The 20,102-nt window shown below is 39.9% G+C and overlaps 1 protein-coding gene across 1 annotated transcript in view; it reads left to right on the top strand.

The window, feature by feature from the left end:
- LOC106631996 (transcription initiation factor TFIID subunit 4-like) overlaps window positions 1-20,102 on the top strand; it is a gene marked incomplete at its 5' end in the record, with an annotated part of 149,635 nt that overhangs the window by 86,381 nt on the left and 43,152 nt on the right. Inside the window, one exon of the mRNA XM_031063187.1 lies at window positions 15,903-16,025. Coding sequence (XP_030919047.1) covers window positions 15,903-16,025 — 123 coding nt within the window. The remainder of the gene's footprint in view (window positions 1-15,902; window positions 16,026-20,102) is intronic.

Here is a 20,102-nt window from a genome sequence, read left to right on the forward strand (position 1 = left end):
TCCGGGGTGTCCCTGCCCGCCCTGGCTGCGGCTGCGCGTCCCGGCTCCCGTGTCCCTGCCCCGGCTCCTCTTTGTGAAGCCCCCGCCCTGACCTCCCCCTGCTCCCGCAGCGCCTCCCGGCCGCAGTCTGGCTGGGTGCTCGCATGTTCCGTGCTCTCACAAGGATGTGTACGTTTGTTTGAAATGTGTACATTTCATAGAGCACACTGCTTTTCATAAAATCTGGGATCTGTTTCTAACCTGGTAGTGGAAGATGAAAGAGCTCATGGGAGTACAATTAAAGCAAAAGTTGAAATGCAGTGGTAAAATTTTAAACAGAGAGTAATTTAAAGCTTCCTTGCCAGGCCATTTTTGAGAACATTTAATATCATTAACATAGGGTAAAAAGTGTCCATTTTGGTCAGCTAAACACAACATTTCTGACTGTAGCTAGCTTTTCTGCAGCTCTTCTCTAAGCTACAAGCTAGGTGGCTGGGCAGTAACATGCAGGGGTCATGAAAGGTGTGTTAACATCTATTTCCTATTTTTAGTTTAGTCTTGTCGTTCAAAAATACTGTGTCAGCCTGTGAAAGAGTTACATCATCTTGGCTGAATAATGAGATACTGCTCAACATACCTTGGAAAAGTAGTTTTCCTGCAGTAGTAGTAGTAATCTTTAAAATAAATAAAATTTCTTATTGTCATTCACAATATAGACTGTTTTCCCCTCAAATATTTTTGTTAAAGGTTGGTATTCTCTCTAAAATGTAAACACTTGAAAGGTATTAATGTATTTTTAATGTTATTGAGCAGTTGAGTAATGATTTGTAAGAGTTTTCGTTTTGTTTAGTATTACAAATTGCTACTGAATTGATGCTTAACTTCTAGATTTCCATGGAAATGGTCATAAATACCTGATTTCCTAGAATAGGAAGGTATGTTATATGCATTTATGCTGATGAGTGTCTGTACACTGAGGTGTTACAGATTCCTAAAAACTGTTTCCTCAGTATTGGGTAGGGCTGAAGGGAAGCAAGTTGAAAAGCAGTGTGGTGCAATTACAGTTCATGGGTTTATTGACTCTGCACAGCCATGAGGTACAGAGCAGCCTCTTACACTGCTGTGTCCTTTACCTCCACAAGTAGAAAATGTATTTATATCCAGAACAGACATTTATATTCTTGAAACAGAAATAACACCCTGTAGATTCTGAAGATTTCTCTTAATGGCCAAAAGCCATATTCATGTGGTGAGGTGCTTGAAAATCTATTATTTAAAAAAAACAAAAATCGTAATGATAAAAAGATTTGTCCTGGCAGAAGTGCTCATATCTGGCAAACATGTCAGATAATTTAAGTAAGCTTTAGGAAAGTGTCAAAAATACTCAATGGGAAAATAAAGTTTAAAGTGCTAAACTCAGATGTTAATTGTGTTCAGGACAACAGGAGAGCAGCAGAATGTTCACTCCACTAGAAACATGTTTGAGGTGAAATTGGTGAGAAGAAAGCATGTTTTTATGAGAAAAAGGATAATTTTTCTGTTTATTTTGAAAACCTTGTTTAAATTCTGAGCTGTGTTTCCACAGAGCCCTTAGTCCTAAGCAGCCCAGCATTCAGTGACTGTAGTGCGCACCTGCCAGCTCTGGACAGGTGAGATGGGCTCCCCTCAGGGGGTGCCTGTGGAATTTCCAGGATTTCTGCCCTGCCTTAGTGTGACAGGGAATGATTGTGGAGCTTACTGAATGCACATCATCACTTCACTGCGTATGCTGCTGTTCAATTGAGTCAACTGCTTTCAGCGTCCTGTTTGGAGGAACAGTAAATTCAGTATTCAGCAAAATTGTTCTCTCTTTTAATAATGGTCTGTCATCAGCATTTGCTAGTCTTTCCTTCTTAAGCAGTATGTTCAGGAATCTCTTGTGTGTGTCAGAAAACAAAAGTATGGGATGATTTCTTCCTCCCTCTAAGAAATATGTGTTTGCATCTTTTTGCTGTTTTTACCTTTTTAGTGATCTAGGTGGCTGCAAGATAGGATGATACAGACCTTCAGGTTGCATGGAAACACCTAAAGAATATGGAGCTCCATTAGCTCACCCTATGAGCTTCTGTAATTAAGTCTGAGATTAAAAACTTGTACCTTATTTTAGGGTGCAGAAGTCAAACAATACTCTAAATTTTAGCAGAGGAGAAAGGTAACTTCAGGCCATGAGAGACTGGCAAAGTTTCCTGAGACCATTTCTTTATCCCAGTTTTGTCAATGTTTAATTTGGTAGTTGACATAGAGGTAAAAAATGCTTAGCTATTGAATTAAACTTCTGTGTGTGTTGTGTGCAGTCATGGTGCTCAGTACAAGGTGCTGGGTTTCAGTAATATGTGACAGAGTTCTGCTCCTGTATTTATTTGATGATTGGATAGAGAGTTACTATAATATTTAAATACCTTGTACATTGTTATGCTATCTAAAATGCATCTATTTCTTAAATTTGTCAATGGATGCTTCTGTTAACATTATAAGATAGGGTGGCTTCTGTGATCTGCTCAGCTACACAAAAGAAAAAAAATCATAAATGTACATTTCATAAATATCCTCAGGTAATTTTAACTGAGGCTTTAAAAATAATTCCTCAGTTAAAGTATGTTCATCTGTCCGTCTAGGCATGGGGAGAAATAATTTCTGGGAAGTACTGAAATTTGAAAAACAAACATCCTATATCCAGTGGGTAAGGAAATGTCTGCGTTAGCAGGCATGCCAGCATTCAGGAATGCTGAGGACATGTAGTAGGCTATGTAGCAAGTGTGAGAATGATCTGACTGTTCTGTGATGGAGATTTTTATTTTTGCTCCTGTTGCATTTTAAATGCGTGTCCCTTACATTTAAATGTTATAATTGAATCCTTCTGCCCCGCCACTGTAACTATGGAACAATTCTATTGACATCAGTAGCAATATTCAAAACAAACAGAATTTGTCCTCTGGTGTTAGATACCATCTGATATCGTAACAACTCCTGTGGACAATTAGGATTTATTGTTATCAGCTGCACCTAACGTTTTTGCTTAAATGCAAAGTACTTTTGCAGTTGTATCTATAAAATAACCTGTGTATGTTATCACTGGCTGGGGTCTATGTACAAATCACAAACAGGACTGGACTGCTAGGAACGTGCCTTGAGCTGCTTTATTTTCCAGCATCAGCCTCGTAATCTAAAAATCATAAGTTCAATCCTCACACAGAACACCATTTATTGTTGGTTGGGGGTTTATGTATAAATTATGAACAGGATGGGATTGTTAGGAATGTGTTTTGAGTTGTTTTATTTTTTAGCATTAATTTTATTACATGGTTATAACAATGGGAAGATGTTATTATCTTACATTTTAGGCAGTAGTTAAAGAACTTAATGTTACAACTTACTTTAAAAGTTTTTTGACTAATTATACAAAGTAAAAGTATATTGACAGTAGTTTTATCAAATTACTATAAGTGTATGTATTTTTGGTTAAAACATTGTTTGCTTATTTTGAATACAATATTTGCTTGTAAGTTTTAAAACACAATGCACAGAGCTTTATTATTAAGTTTAAAACTTTTTAATATTTCATTCTTTGTCTTCTGCCTGGGATGTGAGCTGATGGCATCTTCCCATTGTCATTGCCATGTAATGAGGCTGATGCTGGAAAATAAAACAGCTCAAGGCACGTTCCCAGCAGTCCTGTCCTGTTTGTGATTTGTACACAGACCCCAGCCGGTGATACATGTGTGTGCAATTTATCTGAAAATCAGTCCTAACCAATCAGATGTTGTGATTATGCATTGATTTCTGCGTGTGCTTGTTTGGTGTCTGTTTCCCATCTCCTTGATTTTGTTGCTGCAGGTGGAGGATGTCAGTGGCAGGGTGTGTTGAGGCTGCTCAGCCCAGCTGTGTGCAGCGCTGGGCTGAGCAGCGCGGTGCGGAGCCCTGGCTCTGCTCGCTGCTCTGTACAACAGTAAGCCTTTGTGACAGGCTGCTTGCTGAACCCTTCCTGCCTGCATATGGCACAGCAGAGTTCACTTGTTAGCAGATTATCCTTCGTGCCTTGATGTTAAAAGAGGATACTTCCAGCCTGGGTTTGGAGCTGTCCTAGGCAGGGTGTGCTGCGTGGGGTCCGAGACAAGTTGGGAAGTGCACACGGACAAGAAGGGGAAAATGAGCACAGCAAACAGTGGTGATTCCAGTGTTCTCCTTGTCATCCCTGACAGTGTTTATTGTGAATTTAAAACCACTTTGAAACAGCTGGCCAGCTCTGTAATGGAACATCATTAAATATTCTTCAAATTTCTGGCCAAAAACCAACCTTTAAGGGCATGTAGAACAATTATGTCTTAGGGGACAGTATTTTAATTCCCATATTTTTAAAACTGGACTGGTCAGAAAAATGTGGATTTTTAGACATTAGGATTTGGAACATCAATTTTAGAACATAATGAAGTTTTACCCTTCTACCTTTACAATTCAAAGAGAAAAGTCAGAATTTTTTCCCCCCAAGATTGTGAGAAAGGGGAGCCTGTAATGAGGATATATCTATAGTTCTCCTTACTTATGATAATATGCCAAGGAATAGAGTGCAAAAAAACATAGTGGAGTTTTTCTGTGAAGAATTATATTCTGCTGGTGGTGACACACATTTTAGAATTGTAATATGTCGAAGGATTGTAAAAATTTAAATCAGAGGTTCAATATGCAATAAATTGAAAATTAATTAACCCTCTTATGTTGTTTTGGAGATGGGATGAGTGTTTTTAGGAAAAGCAGAAGGAAGAGTGAAAGATTAAAAATATTTTACTTGGAAAGACGAAGGTAAGGAGGTACATTTTACATCATCTCATTTCCTTTCTAATGCAAATCTGATTCTTTGATTATTCACTTATATTATTTATTTTTTCTCATACAAAAGGTAGAAATTATGACATATTGAGAATGTAGGCATTTTTATACTGCAGTAATTGTGCAACTATTGCACTCCTTTCATCTATTGATGAAAAAGGATTTCAAGAAAAAATAATTTTGAATAGAATTAATTAACAGATTCTTAAAGTCCTAAGCATGTAATGTAACTGCCGTTTTTTAAAGCAGAAAAACAAGAGAGAAAACAAATAATGCCCCTTGAGCAGATGCTTATTCACGTAGGATAAGTAGTCTTTGATTTTGGAGAGGTGGTGTGACTTGCAGTTGGAAACCTTGATTTTTTTGTGTCGTTATTTATATCTGCAATAAATGAGGAATAAGCATAAAACATGAAAAGGAAAATTAAGCATTATGCTAGTTCTCTTGCTATTTCATTTACAAGAAATAGGCATTTTTTAATGGTGTGTTGCTGTGCCTTTTGTTGACCATATCTGTGCGCCAGGTCTGTCTGCTTGTTTCCATTGGCTTGTCATGTTCACTAATTAGGGAACTGCTGCATGATTCACCTTGTTAATTAGAGGGACTTGCACACAAAGGCCCTTCGGGCAGTGCGAAAGAAGAGCCTAGCACTAGTGCCCTGAGAAAGCTACAGCCTGTGAAGTAATTCTTCTCATCTACCTTCTATTTTTTATTTGAAATGAATAAATCATTGAGATTTTCCTTGTGGAGTGAAAATGCAAGAATTCACATCTTTGTAAGATGTAAATTATATGTGATCAATAGAAGGGGATGACTACTGTATTGTACTTACAAGATTCCCTAATTTACTGCTTGTCAGTGTCTGAGAAATTGCTTGAAATATTTTGTCCCCACACTGTGGTGCGTTGTTCCCTTGATCTGCAGCACAAATGAGCAGCAGCGGTTTTGCTATAGCTCAATCTAAAATAGAAAAGATGTAGATTATTTAAATTCAAGCTTGTTTTGCATCCCCAGTGGAACTTCCATTTTACAAGTGAACCCCCAGCACCACCCCCACAACTTTTAAGGGGAAGAAGGTGGTGGGCGTGTGGCTATTTTTGTTCCCGGTGTTTTGCTGTGCCTCAAACTTCACTTTCCAGCAGAGCAGCACACTTGCTGTATTGTGCATTCTTTAGTTGAATATAGTTTCAGAATAAATTAAATTTGTTTTTGTCATGTCACTTAGACTTGATCAAACCACAATCCAAACTGCAGAAGAGGAAATTGCGTTAAAAGTGCACAACCAGTCACTACACTGCACATTTCCCATCTGTTTATGACACTTCAGACATTAACTCCAATGCCATTCTCTCTAACTATTTGATTAAAATTACTTATTACAGCCAAATGATTTTTAGTAGATTGCTACATTCGCCTCATTTCCTCAAATGAGGCTGGCAGTTTCAAGATGCAGATTTCCCATAAGAATGCTAGAGGACTGGTATCAAAATCTGGGCATTTTCTTTTGGAATAATCTAGTTAATAAAGCCTCTTACTAGAATTTCTGATTAACTGCTATTTTAAATGCACTCAAAATTTCTGCTATTCTGAAGTTTTGTGCTAATGGAATATAGCCAGAGAAATTTCACCAAAAAATAGAAATACTTATTTGGAAAAAAATGGGGAAAACACTTCAGGCTGGTGTGAGATTTTATGGTATGAAATACTGTCACTCTTCTATGGACGATGAGATCTTCCTATGTGCCTTGGTCTTCAGCTGGACCAGCCAAGAACTTCTTCCATCTTCTTGGTGCAGTTCTGGTGTACTGATTTTTAATTAATTCAGATTTCAAGTTGTGCCAGAGATGAACAGAAATAGAAGTAACCAAAGGCCATGCTCTGCTTGAAATTCCTGATGCATGGAGAAGATGGTGCAGATAAAATTCCTGATGTGACTCCCCTAGCACTAACACAAAGTTGGAGCAGCCATGGAGAGTTCTCACCATCCAGGTAGCTGTTGTATTGCTCAGACACGATGGAAGAGTCTTTGCAGGGTATTTTCAGAAAGGCTCATTGGATACCTGCCATGTGAAAAGCAGAGCAGTTGGTTCACTAGTCCAGCACGGAGCCCTGTGTTACAGTGGGCAGCACAGCCTTTGGGATTACTGCCTGCACTCTTACTTTCCAGTGCATGATTTTAGAAAGGCCCACTCTTTGTGGAGTGTTGTCCCATATGCGAGTGTTCCTGTCACTTGTCCCAAAGCCCCAGCTCAGCAGGTTTCCTGCTCTCATTACTTCAGTCTGTAACTCTCGACGTGACCGAGCTCCGCTCAGGCTTTCACTGTGTGTTATGCTCCCTGGTCTTGATTCAAACATCAGTTTGAGTCCTCACACAGTGTCTCACTTCAGGGGGAAAGGAGAAGATCCTGGAAATCTGGGGAGCATAGTAAACCCCCACTTAGATGAGCAAAGGGCCTGGGAAAATGCCTTATCCCATCTTTCTTGCCAGAAGTGAGGATGGGAGTGAGGATGTTCCACTGGGTGCTCCTGAGCTGAGCAGCCCCATGAGCTTTGGCTCATGTTCTTCCCAGCCATACTGATCCTGTCTCATGTCCTTTGAGGAACACCTTGAGAAGATTGGTGATTGTCCATAGTTGCCTTGCTCCAAAATAAAATTAGGACTGATAATTACAAAATAACAGCTCTATGGGGATTTTTTTTCAAGAGTCTTTTTCTGATGTCACTACAGGTAAGTTATTGACACTCCAGTAAGGCGCCAGCTCTAGTAGTGCTGATCCTGCCCAGTTATCTGTGCCTCACAAACCTTTGGCTCACATGGACTTTGCTCAGATTTGGCTTGGCAAATCTGCCACACTCTTACAGCACCTAACAAATACAAAGGTTTGAACCAGATGTGTCTCCAGCTTAGCATAGGAGAGCCTGGAACTGGTGCTACTGAAGAGAAATTGTTTGAGGAATAGTAGAACCAAAACAAGAGAAATTGTACTGGAGCTCAAACAACAGATTCTGAGGAGTGAAGGAATATAATGATTAAAGTTACTGGAAGGACTAAATATCCATTGTTGTAGAACTCTTTCAGAGGTGTTTGAGGGATATCTTCCTTAAGTATTTATTATACCCTGTGTTACTCTAGATAGGAATATGTAGCTTAAGAAATAGTTGGACTATTACAGAAATAAATGTGTTGAAGTTAATAAATAATTAAATAATAGTGCATTGTATTTGAAAAATAAAAAAATGTAACCCAGTATGTTAAAAAATTACAAGAGTTTAAAATAAAATCTCAGATTCTTCATGCTTTTGATTTTTTATAGATTATGAGTCAGCTGTTAAGGATACTTCCAAGAAAATTAAACCTGTGACTATTTTTTTATATATATATGCACACACACACACACATATATATATATATATATATCAGTTCAGACAGTACGTAGTCTTGAGTAGTAAGGGGATGAAATTGTAGATATGAGGATAATTGTTTTTAAAATCCCATTTAACTGTGTAATGTACAAGACTGGAGAAAATTACAATTAAGGCTTTATATTTCAAGGAAAAATAAAAATGAAAGGCAGGATGCACCTGGCATTTTCTGTATCAGAGTTTGACACATTGTCTTGAAAGTAATAGGGCACGTTTAAATGGAAAATTTGAGTAAACTTGTAAAACATAATGAAATTAGATGTAATAAACAGAAATATCTGTTGTAGGAAAGATGCTTGGTCCAAAGTACCTCAGTTAAGATTCCAGAACTGTGTTCAGATGCTCATTATTTTGAGAAACAGTCATCTTGAGGCTGAAACATTCCCAGCTTGGTCTTTGCCCAGGGTGGTTTTTTTCCTAACTCTGTGCAATAATTTTCAGCTGCTGTTAAAAATGTGTGGGTAAGAAAAAAGAAGAAACTCCCTCACCAAAACCCAACAGACAAACACCTTTCACAGTAAAGAAAAATCTTGATCTAGTTCAGCTAGATGTGCAGCCATTGCAAGGGACAGCTGGAGCTTTTACTCACTTGTGGGAGAACACTTGGGAAGGAGCAGCATCCAGCTTTGTACTGAACAAAATTGGATACAATTTGTCAGAGCTGTGAATGTTTAAAAGTCTCACAGAATGTGTTTGGTGCATGACCTGCTGTTACACAGGTGAAACCTCTCTGGTGTGGCATTTTTGCAGCACTTCAGTGCTTGGAGCAGTTCCTTACCAGCCACTGGAGCTGTGCTGGCCCCGAGAGATTTCAGAGCCAGAGCAGGGCTGGGGGACAGCACAGGGCTGCTGCACACACAGGCTGCTTTGCAAGGCTCCCTGAAATTCACTGAGGCACCCATCCTTCTTCATCATTGTCCTGGACTTCATGAGGTTCCTGCCAGCATTTTTAATGAGTTTCATTTTTAATTGCACCTTCTGTTGTGGCCATCTTAGGACATGTGTAATGGTTCCGCATTTCAGGCACTCCTCAGCAGAAAAGATGTTTTTCCAGGGGGTGTAATCAGTGTCTGAGACTGATAGATACATGTTACAGAGCCATCAATTAAGACAAGTTTTTCTCAGCATATGACCCTGTTATCAGGAATTAAGCCATCCATCGCAAACAGAATTAGGAGGGATTTCCATTGATGCCTATTGGCTAGAAATCAATGCTTAAATCATTGTTTATATGATCTTGCTTTCATCAAACATTTCCGCCATTTAGCACCCTCTGTTGCCAGGTTCCTGCTCGGGGTTCACTGCTGTCTGTCCTCACCCATGAATGCTGTTGATATTTATCGCTTCTGTGGTGCTGGGAGCCTCCTCTCATTTCTCCTTAGGTGGTATTTCTGAGCTAGGTTGGGAATTGTGAGTAGATAAAATGTAGGTCCTGGTGGGCTTGAGTTGGCTCTGTGACTACAGAAACTTACTTTTACAACTTGGCTTCTATTCCCTTATCAAATCCTACATTGGCAGTGTTTAAACATACATGACTACTTCTTTAAGCTCTTTCTTCTTCTTTATCTTCACAATCACCTCTGTGTCTCTGTCACTGGGTTATTTTCCTTCTAGGCCAAAAAACATCCCTGAATTCTGCCTGTAGGCACAGAACCACCTCCTTGACCTTTCTCTCTCTCATGTGATCCCACTCCCTCTTCTCCCTTTAATTTTTGAAGGTATTTATATGTAGACTAAAATTTTTAGGATTTCCAGCTGTCCTCTTACTTTCTGATCATATGGAAGGAAACTGCTCTTAGTCCTTAGCACCTACAGCCCATATCCATATTTTATCTACATCTCTGCTTTAGACAAAGCTCACTTCTCTTTGCCTGGGTTTTGCCTGACAAATGCACAAAACCAAGTGCATTCTTGGTTTTTGGAAATTACTAAACCTAGGTTTCAAGATCTAGTGTTGATACTTCACACAGACATATGGCTGTCTTCCTTGTGGCATATGGCTTGTGGCACTTCTTTCTTAAATACCTAAATGTATCATAACAAATAATGATCCACAGAAAACAAACTGAAATTCTAGAACTTCTCTGGTTAGTTGCACTTTATTAAAGTTGTGAAGTAGTGTTCTTTCTGTGGTTTTAATGCTGTGCCACCATCACAAGAGAATGTCAGTGTTCAAAATAATGCTTTGTCCTTATGGTGTACTTTTCATTAAATGAGAGACCACCCATGCTAAAAATACATTTGGATCTGATAAGGAGTAAGGAATAGTATCTAATTTGTAAGCATTTTTCTTGTATAATATATTGGAATATTTGTGTTTTAGATAAATATTTTTACTTTCAAAAAAGTTAATTGTTGTTAATGAATGTGGTTCTGAATTGAAGCCTTGCTTTCTTCCCAGAGGGCAGAAATTTTAGTATGCTATTGATAAATATATCCATATTATTTGTGATAAAGGCAAGTTAAAGAAAGATTTGCATCAGGAGCCCAATATGAAAATAAGAGTGTGAATGAATACAGCTGTCAAACAGTTGCATCTTGTTAGTTATGTAGTGAGTTAGATTCATTTCTGGTAAATCACGTTAAGTAACAGGAAATTATTTTATCAGGATGTACTGATAGTAACAGGTGCTTAATTTGTTTAAATATCCAGTAATTAGTAACTGGCTTAGTTAGAAGATAAACTGTATTATAGAAACTGGCTGCTCTGTTAGCTTGAAAATGTAATTGATCATGTAAAGTCAGAAGCATAAGTAGTTTTAGTTTTAGAGGTACTTCTAAGAGTAATTTCAGAGCACTGAAGATGGGGACATTCAATTCCTGTTATTCTTAGTGCTGAGAATTCAGAGGGTGGTTACAGTGGAACCAGGTAAGCAAAGCTGGCTGCAAAGTCATTTCCACTTGACCCAGAGGATGTGATTCCAGGGTGCTCTGGGGAGAAGAGCCTCCACAGGCCAGGGTGTGCGTCTGGTGCACAAGGTGCACTGTCCCCTCTTTGGAACCAAAGCCAAGATACCGCTTTTGTAAAAAATTATTTTAAACAGAAATTACAACTGGGGACAGTATTTTTCATGGAAAGGCAGATGATGGGTAGGAAAGAGAGTGGTGCTGGTAATGTGACGTAGGATATGAAGGAACAGAAGTGTGTGACTTGGAAAAAAGATCAAGTTTTAATAGGAGTATGAAGAAGCCGGCAATGGTGGGGTGTTGAAGGGTGGTCTGAGATCTTAATAAGGTCTCCTCAAACGTCTTGCTAGTAAGTATCTGTAAACTGCAAAGATGTTTTCTTGTAAGCAGGTTCATGGATAACGTGCAGAGAGGCTCTCCTGTCAGCTGGAATACACTGACCTCTGCAAGCTGAAGGCCTCTGTTGGGAAGCAGTATCAGGATCATAACTCTTCTGATTATTTTTCAATGTAGTTTTTATGATTCTCTGCTTTCAGATGGGCTTTAAAGAAAGCCTAAAAAACCACCAGTGATAATTTATAAAAGATTGCTGAGAATTTGTGCAATACAGTATTTATCAAGTATTTTCAACACTTCAGCCTCTATGTTATAAAACATCAGGATACTGTGATCCCACGATGATGTGTTTGATGTATTAGAAATTTTTTGATCAGCATTCATGAAGGTTACATAAGGTTATTCTTTCCTGCTGTAGTTTACCATGGTGTGTGCTGTTAAACCAGTATCAGGAACTGTGTTGTGTTTCTGTCTGGATCTTTTGTACCTGGCAGCATATTCCTTATTTGTATTACAGGAATGTCTGTTCAGCCCACTGGGGCTTGATGATAAGTGAGGCAAGTAGTGGAGGAGGATCCTTGTCTGGAGAACCTGTAGCAGACACAGACAGGCTGGGTGATGTGGGGTGAGAGACACAGGCAGGTGAAGGATGAAGTCTTAGCAGAATTCACCCAGGGTGGGTAGAACAGAGCTCAGCTCCTTTGGCTCTGTCTCTTGAGCCAGCTGTCCTGTCAAGGGATGAATTACAGGTAGTGGAAAATCTTGTGCATTTGTCAAGATTAGTATATGATATCAAGAACCATCTTTAGTTTTTCTCACTGATCAAAAGAGAGAGAACAAAGAACCTGAGGAATAGATGAGTGCAAAGCTTTCTGCAGATTCTTGAAGCTATTCCATAGTTTCTTGGTAAAACCAGTTTGCAGGTTTCAAAGTGAGGGCAAGATTTATCCCACTATGGGGAATTTAGAGAAATGGCACGTTTTGCTTTACAATTTACATGTGCAAAAAAAACTCAACAAGAGGCACTGTGTGCTGATATTCCACGTGGAGACTGCCAGGATACAGTGTAGTCAGGTAGCACAGAGAGCCAAGTAAGTATTAGCTTCCTGTGGGTTTGAAAATGGTGACTTTGGATAAGACACTGATACAATATTCATATAACCTTTGCATAATACTAGTTATCTATCAGACTGTATTTCTGACCTGCACCTCCCAGGAAACGAATACTTACTCCAGTGCAGAATTTCTTATTCTGCAAAGCTTGACAACTTCGTCTGAGATCACTCTAAGCCACTTGGCCCTTGCTTAAATATTCATCAGACTTCTGATAATTGTGATAACCCTTGTAGGCTGGCAAGCAAGGCAAATTAGCAAAAAGATGATTGATCTTTTTTTATATGCAGTTTTATCTTCAACCTTTCCTGGATATATGTTATACTATAGTAATAATTTCTTCTCTAAGGTATTTGCCAGTATCTAGATTTGCACATCTATTTACAGTTGCCTTGAAGCCTCATAATTACAATACAGCTGAAATGTCCATTTTCTTTCCCTGACTACAAATAGGGATCAATGGAATTTTAAATGACTGCTCACGGGCTAGCTTCCGATCATGACCTTTGTAAATGATTAGAGCTCACCACTGTTGCTATCTACCTTGAAAGGGTAAGCGGGCAGCTCTGGCTAACTGGCATTTAATCTGGAAGAGAGCCAAAGATATTTGAGCTAAAAACCTAATATGAGTTGGCAAAGAGAAGTATGTATAGACCTTTGCACTATTATTGAGATATTTTTCTATGTTTCATTTTTGTATTTAGGAAATTCTTTTACCCTCTAGATGAGAGATGTATTTTTAGATAATGTTATACTCAAGGTATGATAATAACTGCGCTTGCAAAATGTATGAAAGCATGAAAGTGTGAAAAATGGGGTTTCAAACTCTAAATGACCATTCAGTCAATTTTCTGAAGAATGTGAAAATTCAAAATGGTTTGGTTTGGAAGGGATCTTTGAGATCATCTTGTTCATCCCTTGCCATGAGCAAGGGATGGGGTTTCAAACTCTTAATGGGGTTTCAAAACAGGGTTTCAAACTCTAAATGACTGAATTCAATTTTCTGAAGAATGTGAAAATATAAAATGGTTTGGTTTGGAAGGGATCTTTGAGATCATCTTGTTCACCCCTTGCCATGAACAGAGACACTCTTTACTGTCCCAGGTTGCTCCGAGCCCTGTCCAGCCTTGGACACTGCCAGGGATGGGGCAGCCACAGCTTCTCTGGGCAGCCTGTGCCAGCAGCTCAGCACCTCCCAGAGAAGGATTTTTTCCTTGTGGCTAATCCACATCCACACTCTCTCAGTGTGAAGCCATTCCCTTATGTCCTGTCACTCCAGGCCCTTGTCCAAAGTCCCTGTCTGTCTTTCTTGTCAGCTCCCTTTAGCCACAGGAAAGACCCAGTGAGGTCTTTCTGGGGGTCTTTCTCCAGGTTGAATATTCCCAGTTCCAGCTCACTGCTGTCAGGATGCTGAGGCTGTGCTTGGTCCCAGTGTCCCCATCATGGACAAAGGTGGGAGAGGTGCTGGTGGTGGTTGACAGTGGCTGAACCTGAGCCCAGGTGTGCCCAAGGGGGCAGGAGGCCCGTGGCACCTGGCGTGGATCAGCAGGAGCAGGGCAGCGCCTGCCCCTCTATGCTGGGCACTGCTGAGCCCACAGCTCGAGTGCTGTGCCCAGCTCTGGTGCCCCTCACTTGCTGCCTCCAGCTCCTGGGTGCTGCCCTCCAGGGCTCTCTGGGTCACCTCCCCTGGCTCTGGGCAGTGCTGGGCCCTGGCACCATCCCCTGGAGCTGGAAACACTCCCTGGCCAGCCTGTGACCAAAGCTGGTCAGGCACAAGTGTGCTGGCTGCCAAATGAATTCATCTGAGAGCTGCCCTGAAAAGAGGCATGAGGTGGATCTGCTTGTTCTGGACAGAGGTGGATGGAGAAAAGAGATTCCATACTGGCACTTTTTTGCTTAAACCTCCTCTCCTTTTAGCATTGGTTGAGATAGTTCAGGCCCTGCTTTTGTGTGCAGATCATGTGTAGGTAATGGCTGAGACACTTCTGTCTCTGCTTGTCAGTTCAGTTTCATTTTAGTGAGGAATTGTGCCTGTATCATTCCATGTTTTTATTACCATCCATGAATTTCTCAAGGTGGTGTTCTGTGCACTGCTGCTGAAGTGGGAACATGAGTGACATCAGTGGGATTAGAAAGGAAGCACCTCTCAGTTTATTGATAGATTTTGCAAACCCAGAGTTTTGAGATGAATAAGAATTATTGCTAAGAGATATGAACGCTTTTATCTAATTAAGATAATATACTGTGTTGCCTAATCAATTATTCTGTGTTGATCAGAGTATTTATTAAAATATTAGTGTTCCTGGGAATGTGACACTTGTCATTAACACTCTGAAAGAATTACACAGTTTATAGTGAATATGCAGTCTTCCCTCTCTGCTGGCCAGAGAATTTTCTCCTATTTTCTGTAACGTGCTATATTGTTACATAATGCAGCTGGCAGCTGCTTCAAACTGGTCAAATGTATTCTTACCTAAAGCCTAAGCCCAGAAAGCACTTGTAAAGTCAGTTTGTAAAGGTTTTGTGTCAGCATTACCTTTGGCTAGCATTTAGATAGGATATCTTACTAATTTAGATTTTTTTTAAGAAAACATCAAGTGTGTTTGAAATTCAAAATAAAAATAAGACAAAAAATGAGTTTTTTTTAAAAATTTGAATTGATATTTCAATTCAAATTGGGTTGGTGGTGCCAGAAGAGTGACAGGGAGATGGAAAATCAGGCAGGTGTGTTCCTGCATCCTAAACCAAGGGCTGGGTGGTGGAACCACACTGGGATGGAGACTCAGTCCTGGTTTCTCAGGGCTGGGGAAGTTTCTAGCTTATAACTCAGCCCAGCTTAGCTCTCCCTTCCCAAAAAAAGAGGATTTTCCTGCCTGACCATCCTTCCTGCCATTGGAAAATCCTCCAGAAGTGCAGCACAGGCTGGACTGGGAGAGGTGTTGGTTAGAACACCAATGTGACTGATAGGATATTCTTCATATCAGTCATAAGCTAGAGATGTGTAGTTAGTATATAGTACTTGCTAGGGCAGTTTTTAATGAAAAGAATAGTGTTTTTGGAAAGAGTTGAGATATTTGGAAGCAGAAATCCTGTGAAAAGTCACAAGAACTTCAGTACCTTCATTGTTGCTCCATGACCAGGCTGCTGGAATAGTACTGGGAGCAGTAAAGTGCTCTCAGGGATTGCTCACGTGTGGCTTCACCTCATGCTTGCAGGTCTGAAGATAACTTTTAGATAACGCAAGAGAATCAAACTAAAGAGATTTCTTTCCTGCGTGGCAGATGCAGCAGCAGGAGCTGGCCCAGATGAGGCAGAGGGATGCCAACCTGACGGCGCTGGCAGCCATCGGCCCCCGCAAGAAACGGAAGCTGGATGCTCCTGGGCTGCTCACCATAGGAGGAGAGGTAAGTGTGCACCCAGAGCAGGGGAAAGCACTCCTGCACAGCCTCCCAGGAGCAGCTGGGGCTGCTCCTGCTGCTGCTTGCAGGGAAGTGTGTCATTTGGAAATGCACATCAGCACGGGAGCCCAGCTTGGCTTGCCACAGTTAAAATGGCATATCTCCTTATAGTTGTATTTTCAAATGTGAACTTTCAGCAGGTCATTAAAGAATGTTTTTAAAATAGTTAAATGTGAAGTGTAGGTCTTAAAGTGTTCACTGCCTTTATATCTGTTTTCTCCTCTGCATAATCTGAAAAAACCCAAAAAGAGTAGGCAATGAAAGAAGTATCTGACAAAACATAACTGTGGTCTTGCTTACAGTTTGAACCAGAGCTTGTAGTAATACCAGTGTGGGTTTGTGATAAATATATGTCCAAGGTGAATGTCAAGGTGTTCCCCACCACTACAAAGATGAGTATATAACCATGCTAAATTGTAATTTCCTTAAGAATACTGTGCTCTAGAAATAGGATCACATTCATTAGCATGGTTCTCCTGATATTTTATGTGGAGAAGCAGCTGTGCTACACAATAAATGCCAAATTGTCCAAAGCCTGATCTGTATTAAGCAAGGTGGAGAGCCAGGGTGATGTGGTTGCAGTGCTGTGGGTGGCTCTGTCAGAGCACTGTGCTGTTTGGTACAGATACACTTGGGCTGCTTTTCCTTCTGCTGAGTCTGCCCACGCAGTGGAGTCAGAGGAATTCTCCCTATTACACGCCTGTTCTGAGGAAAATGCAAACATTTTGTTTTGAATAGCTAAACTAACAGTTTTGGCTCAGACATTTGACTGTCTAAATGCCAGGCATTTCCAAAGGCCTTTTTGTTTCCCATTTTGGATAGCTTTTATCTGACTTCTCTCTCTTTTCCTGTGCTAAGATTAGTGCTAGGGAATTAGCTGAGCTAGGAACAGAAGTGGATCCTGTTTATACTCTAAAATTGACTTAGGACTTCAGATACGTAGGAGGTGCTCCCGTTTCTGGTAAAATTTGTTTCAGACTGAGGGAGTTTCTCAGGTTTTGTGTTGTCATGTTATTATTCCCTTCCTTTCAGTCTCCCTCCTTTATCTTACATTCAGTGAAGAATTCTGTTCTCCCCCACATGCACCTGCAGCAAATCTCACAGCAACAGGCCCAAAGGAGCTTTCATTAGAAGCCTGGCTGGGTGGTCGTAGCTTTTGCTTTCCTTCATTTAAAAATAATTTGAACCTTCTAATAATATGTGGATCCCTTCAGATTTTAACACTTCACCAAAGGAATATTTTATCCTAAGGAACAGAATTTAATTTAAATTTAGACAGTTACATTTTGATTTAATTGTCTGTTGTCCCTTTAAAAAATTATTCTTTTGTAAGTATTAATAATTTGATGAACAAAATTGTGGTCACCTTCAGTGAGTGAAGCATTTTAGTCAGAGCTCTATATCTGAATGGATTATGATGAACAGCTTCCCTCTCTCTCTAGAAGCTTCTTATTCTCTTGCTGCAGTGCTTCAAGGAAAAATAAAGGTCTGGGGCAAATTCCAAAGGCTTCTGGTTATTTTTGCTTCCTTTTACTGCTCTCCTAGCCCAAATTTTGCTGAACAAGTCCATTGTTCCATTGGCAAACTCTCCTTGAAGTTTTTGCCGATCCATGGATTTCCTGGAGCCATGAGCTGTGTGCCAGTTCAGATGGAACTGCTCCCATCCCTCTTCTCCTAGCTTCAAACCATCCTGGCCAGCTGATAGAGATGGCTGGCTAGAAGCTGATTTCAAGGCCTTGGAAGCTGGATCTGCATTATTCCATGTCTTTTGTAGGGAATAGGACCTAAAGTGCTGCAGAAGCTGTGTCACACAGCTTGGCTCCTAGAAACTCCCTTTCTGCTATTCTTCTGAGCTTATTAGGGCTGCTATGCAGAAATAAACTCAACTCCTCCAAAATGTTTCCCTGTAAAAATGTACTGGAATTTTGTATTATGTGTCTAAGACTGTCTAATATCTCTTCTTTGGGTTTCTGGTTATAAACATCATTAGGTCCCAACACCCCCTGAGCCCAATTCCACCTTCAAATATCCAACCTCCTGTATGGTCTAGGACACTGATTTCTCCCAGCAATTTCTAAGCTGCTTAAAAGCCCTTGCTACTGATAATCTCTGCTTGCAAGGTCTGATTTGGCCAGAGCTTTTTTGGACTGTTTTTGGCTCTGTTTTTGGTCAAAGTACAGTTTTTACGTTGAAGTTTCTCGTCTCCTCATTAATATTTTTGAATTACATGTCTGCTTTTGTTGCAGCTGAGACCCTGCATGTTTACTGATCCAAAGAGATGTCATTTACAAATCATCCCACCCTGGCATGTTCCTTTATTTTCCCTTTTCTGAACTAACTCTTGTTTGACACTTTACTTGGTTGCATTGGCCATTTTCCAGTGAGCAGTGCTGGATTTCAGTCCAGCTTCTTGGTTTAACAGGAATACTAAGAATTTATTTTTGGAAATTGGATCTTTTAAATCACACCCTTTTCATCTGAGCAGGAGGCTAATTTAGGAGTAGTGACGGATATTCTACTGAAGACAAGAAGTTGATGGAAAAGATTAGTATTTCTGTTATTTAAGTACTGGTTTTTAGCTAGAAAGAAACAATTCTTCTACAGCTTTTGGAAATGTGAAAAAACTTGTGTTAATAACTGTAAGTATTTTCTACCAGCACTTTGTTTGAGAGTATTTTCTTTAAACTTTTTTCTCTGTCTCACATTGCCAGAGCTCATTTCGATTTCTTTGCTTGTTTTCAAGCCATAGCTAAATAGACCTTTTTTTTTGGATGACAGGATTATTATAAATTATCAAGACCAGGCCCATCATTGCTGGACTGGCTAATTTTTTTTTACTACTTTTACCTGGGGACATGGAAGATCAGCAGTTTTGGAGTGAGGTTATTTTTACATGCTTTTTTTGTTTGGTTTTTTTTTAATTTGCTTCTATGTGCAACCATGTTAAAAATGCCTTTCCAAAACATGGGAACCATATTTTGTAAAACAATGGATGAGCAGGGGCTTGGTGTTGCCAAATAACACTGCTGCCAAGTGAGTGAGTGGTTTCAGACCACAAACACAGAGTGGGCCACCCTGGCCTGACCCACCTCATTTGATAAACAGGAAGGAAACTGATCTAACAGCATAAAAATTGAATAGTTCCTGCTTGCTTGTTGAGGTAGTTTGGCCTAGAGCCCATTGAACATTGGAAAAGGAACTTACAGCCAGACAGAGACAGCAAATGTGAGATCACCTGCGCTTCATTCGCTGCCTTTTCAGTGCCTTTCGTGTCTGCTCGTATTTTACATGATCTGCTAGAAACACAGCTGCCTCTGTGCAGCCAGCAGCTCATCAGAAATTCAGCCTGCTTATCATGATAATGTGCTTTAGATCAAGAGGGAAGGAGAAGAGATAAAGAGAAGAGAGATACCTTTGGAAAGATTCAGCTTCTCTGCCTGGCAGACTTGAAAATACTGCATTTGTGGAATTTTTTAGGGCTTTTCCATTTCTTTAGTAATACTAGACAAAAATTATTGGAAAATATCTTCTCAAGTCACAGTTTTTTGGAATTCAGCCTTATTTAGTATTATTACCATTCCTATTACTATTCCTATTACTATTATTATATCAGTGTGATTATCTAGTTAGGTATCTAAGGATCCTGACCTACGTTATGTGCTTAGCAACAGTGCTGCCCAGCTCTGATCTGTGCTGTGGTCCTGTGATGCTCAGCAGTTGGTGACACAAACATTCAGGACAGTAAACCCTGAAGTTCTTCAGTTAGCATCCCTAAGCACCTTTAATGTCAGATTAAATATAAGGTTTGGGTTGCTTTTTTTAACCTTAGTTGCTTTTTGATTGATTTTGAATCTATTCAGTTAACACTTCCAGTGGTTTTTTTTTCTCGAATTATAAGGCTTCTAAGAGTTAGAATTAAAATTTTGCTTTGTTTATGAAGTAGATATTTGCATGTAATTGTAAGAGTTGGAGCTTTAAAAAAAGGATTAGCCATTGCAAGACTAGGTCAGGTGGCTTTACAAG

This window comes from Geospiza fortis, unplaced genomic scaffold (assembly GCF_000277835.1).
Source record: "Geospiza fortis unplaced genomic scaffold, GeoFor_1.0 scaffold383, whole genome shotgun sequence".
Classification (NCBI taxonomy): domain Eukaryota; kingdom Metazoa; phylum Chordata; class Aves; order Passeriformes; family Thraupidae; genus Geospiza; species Geospiza fortis.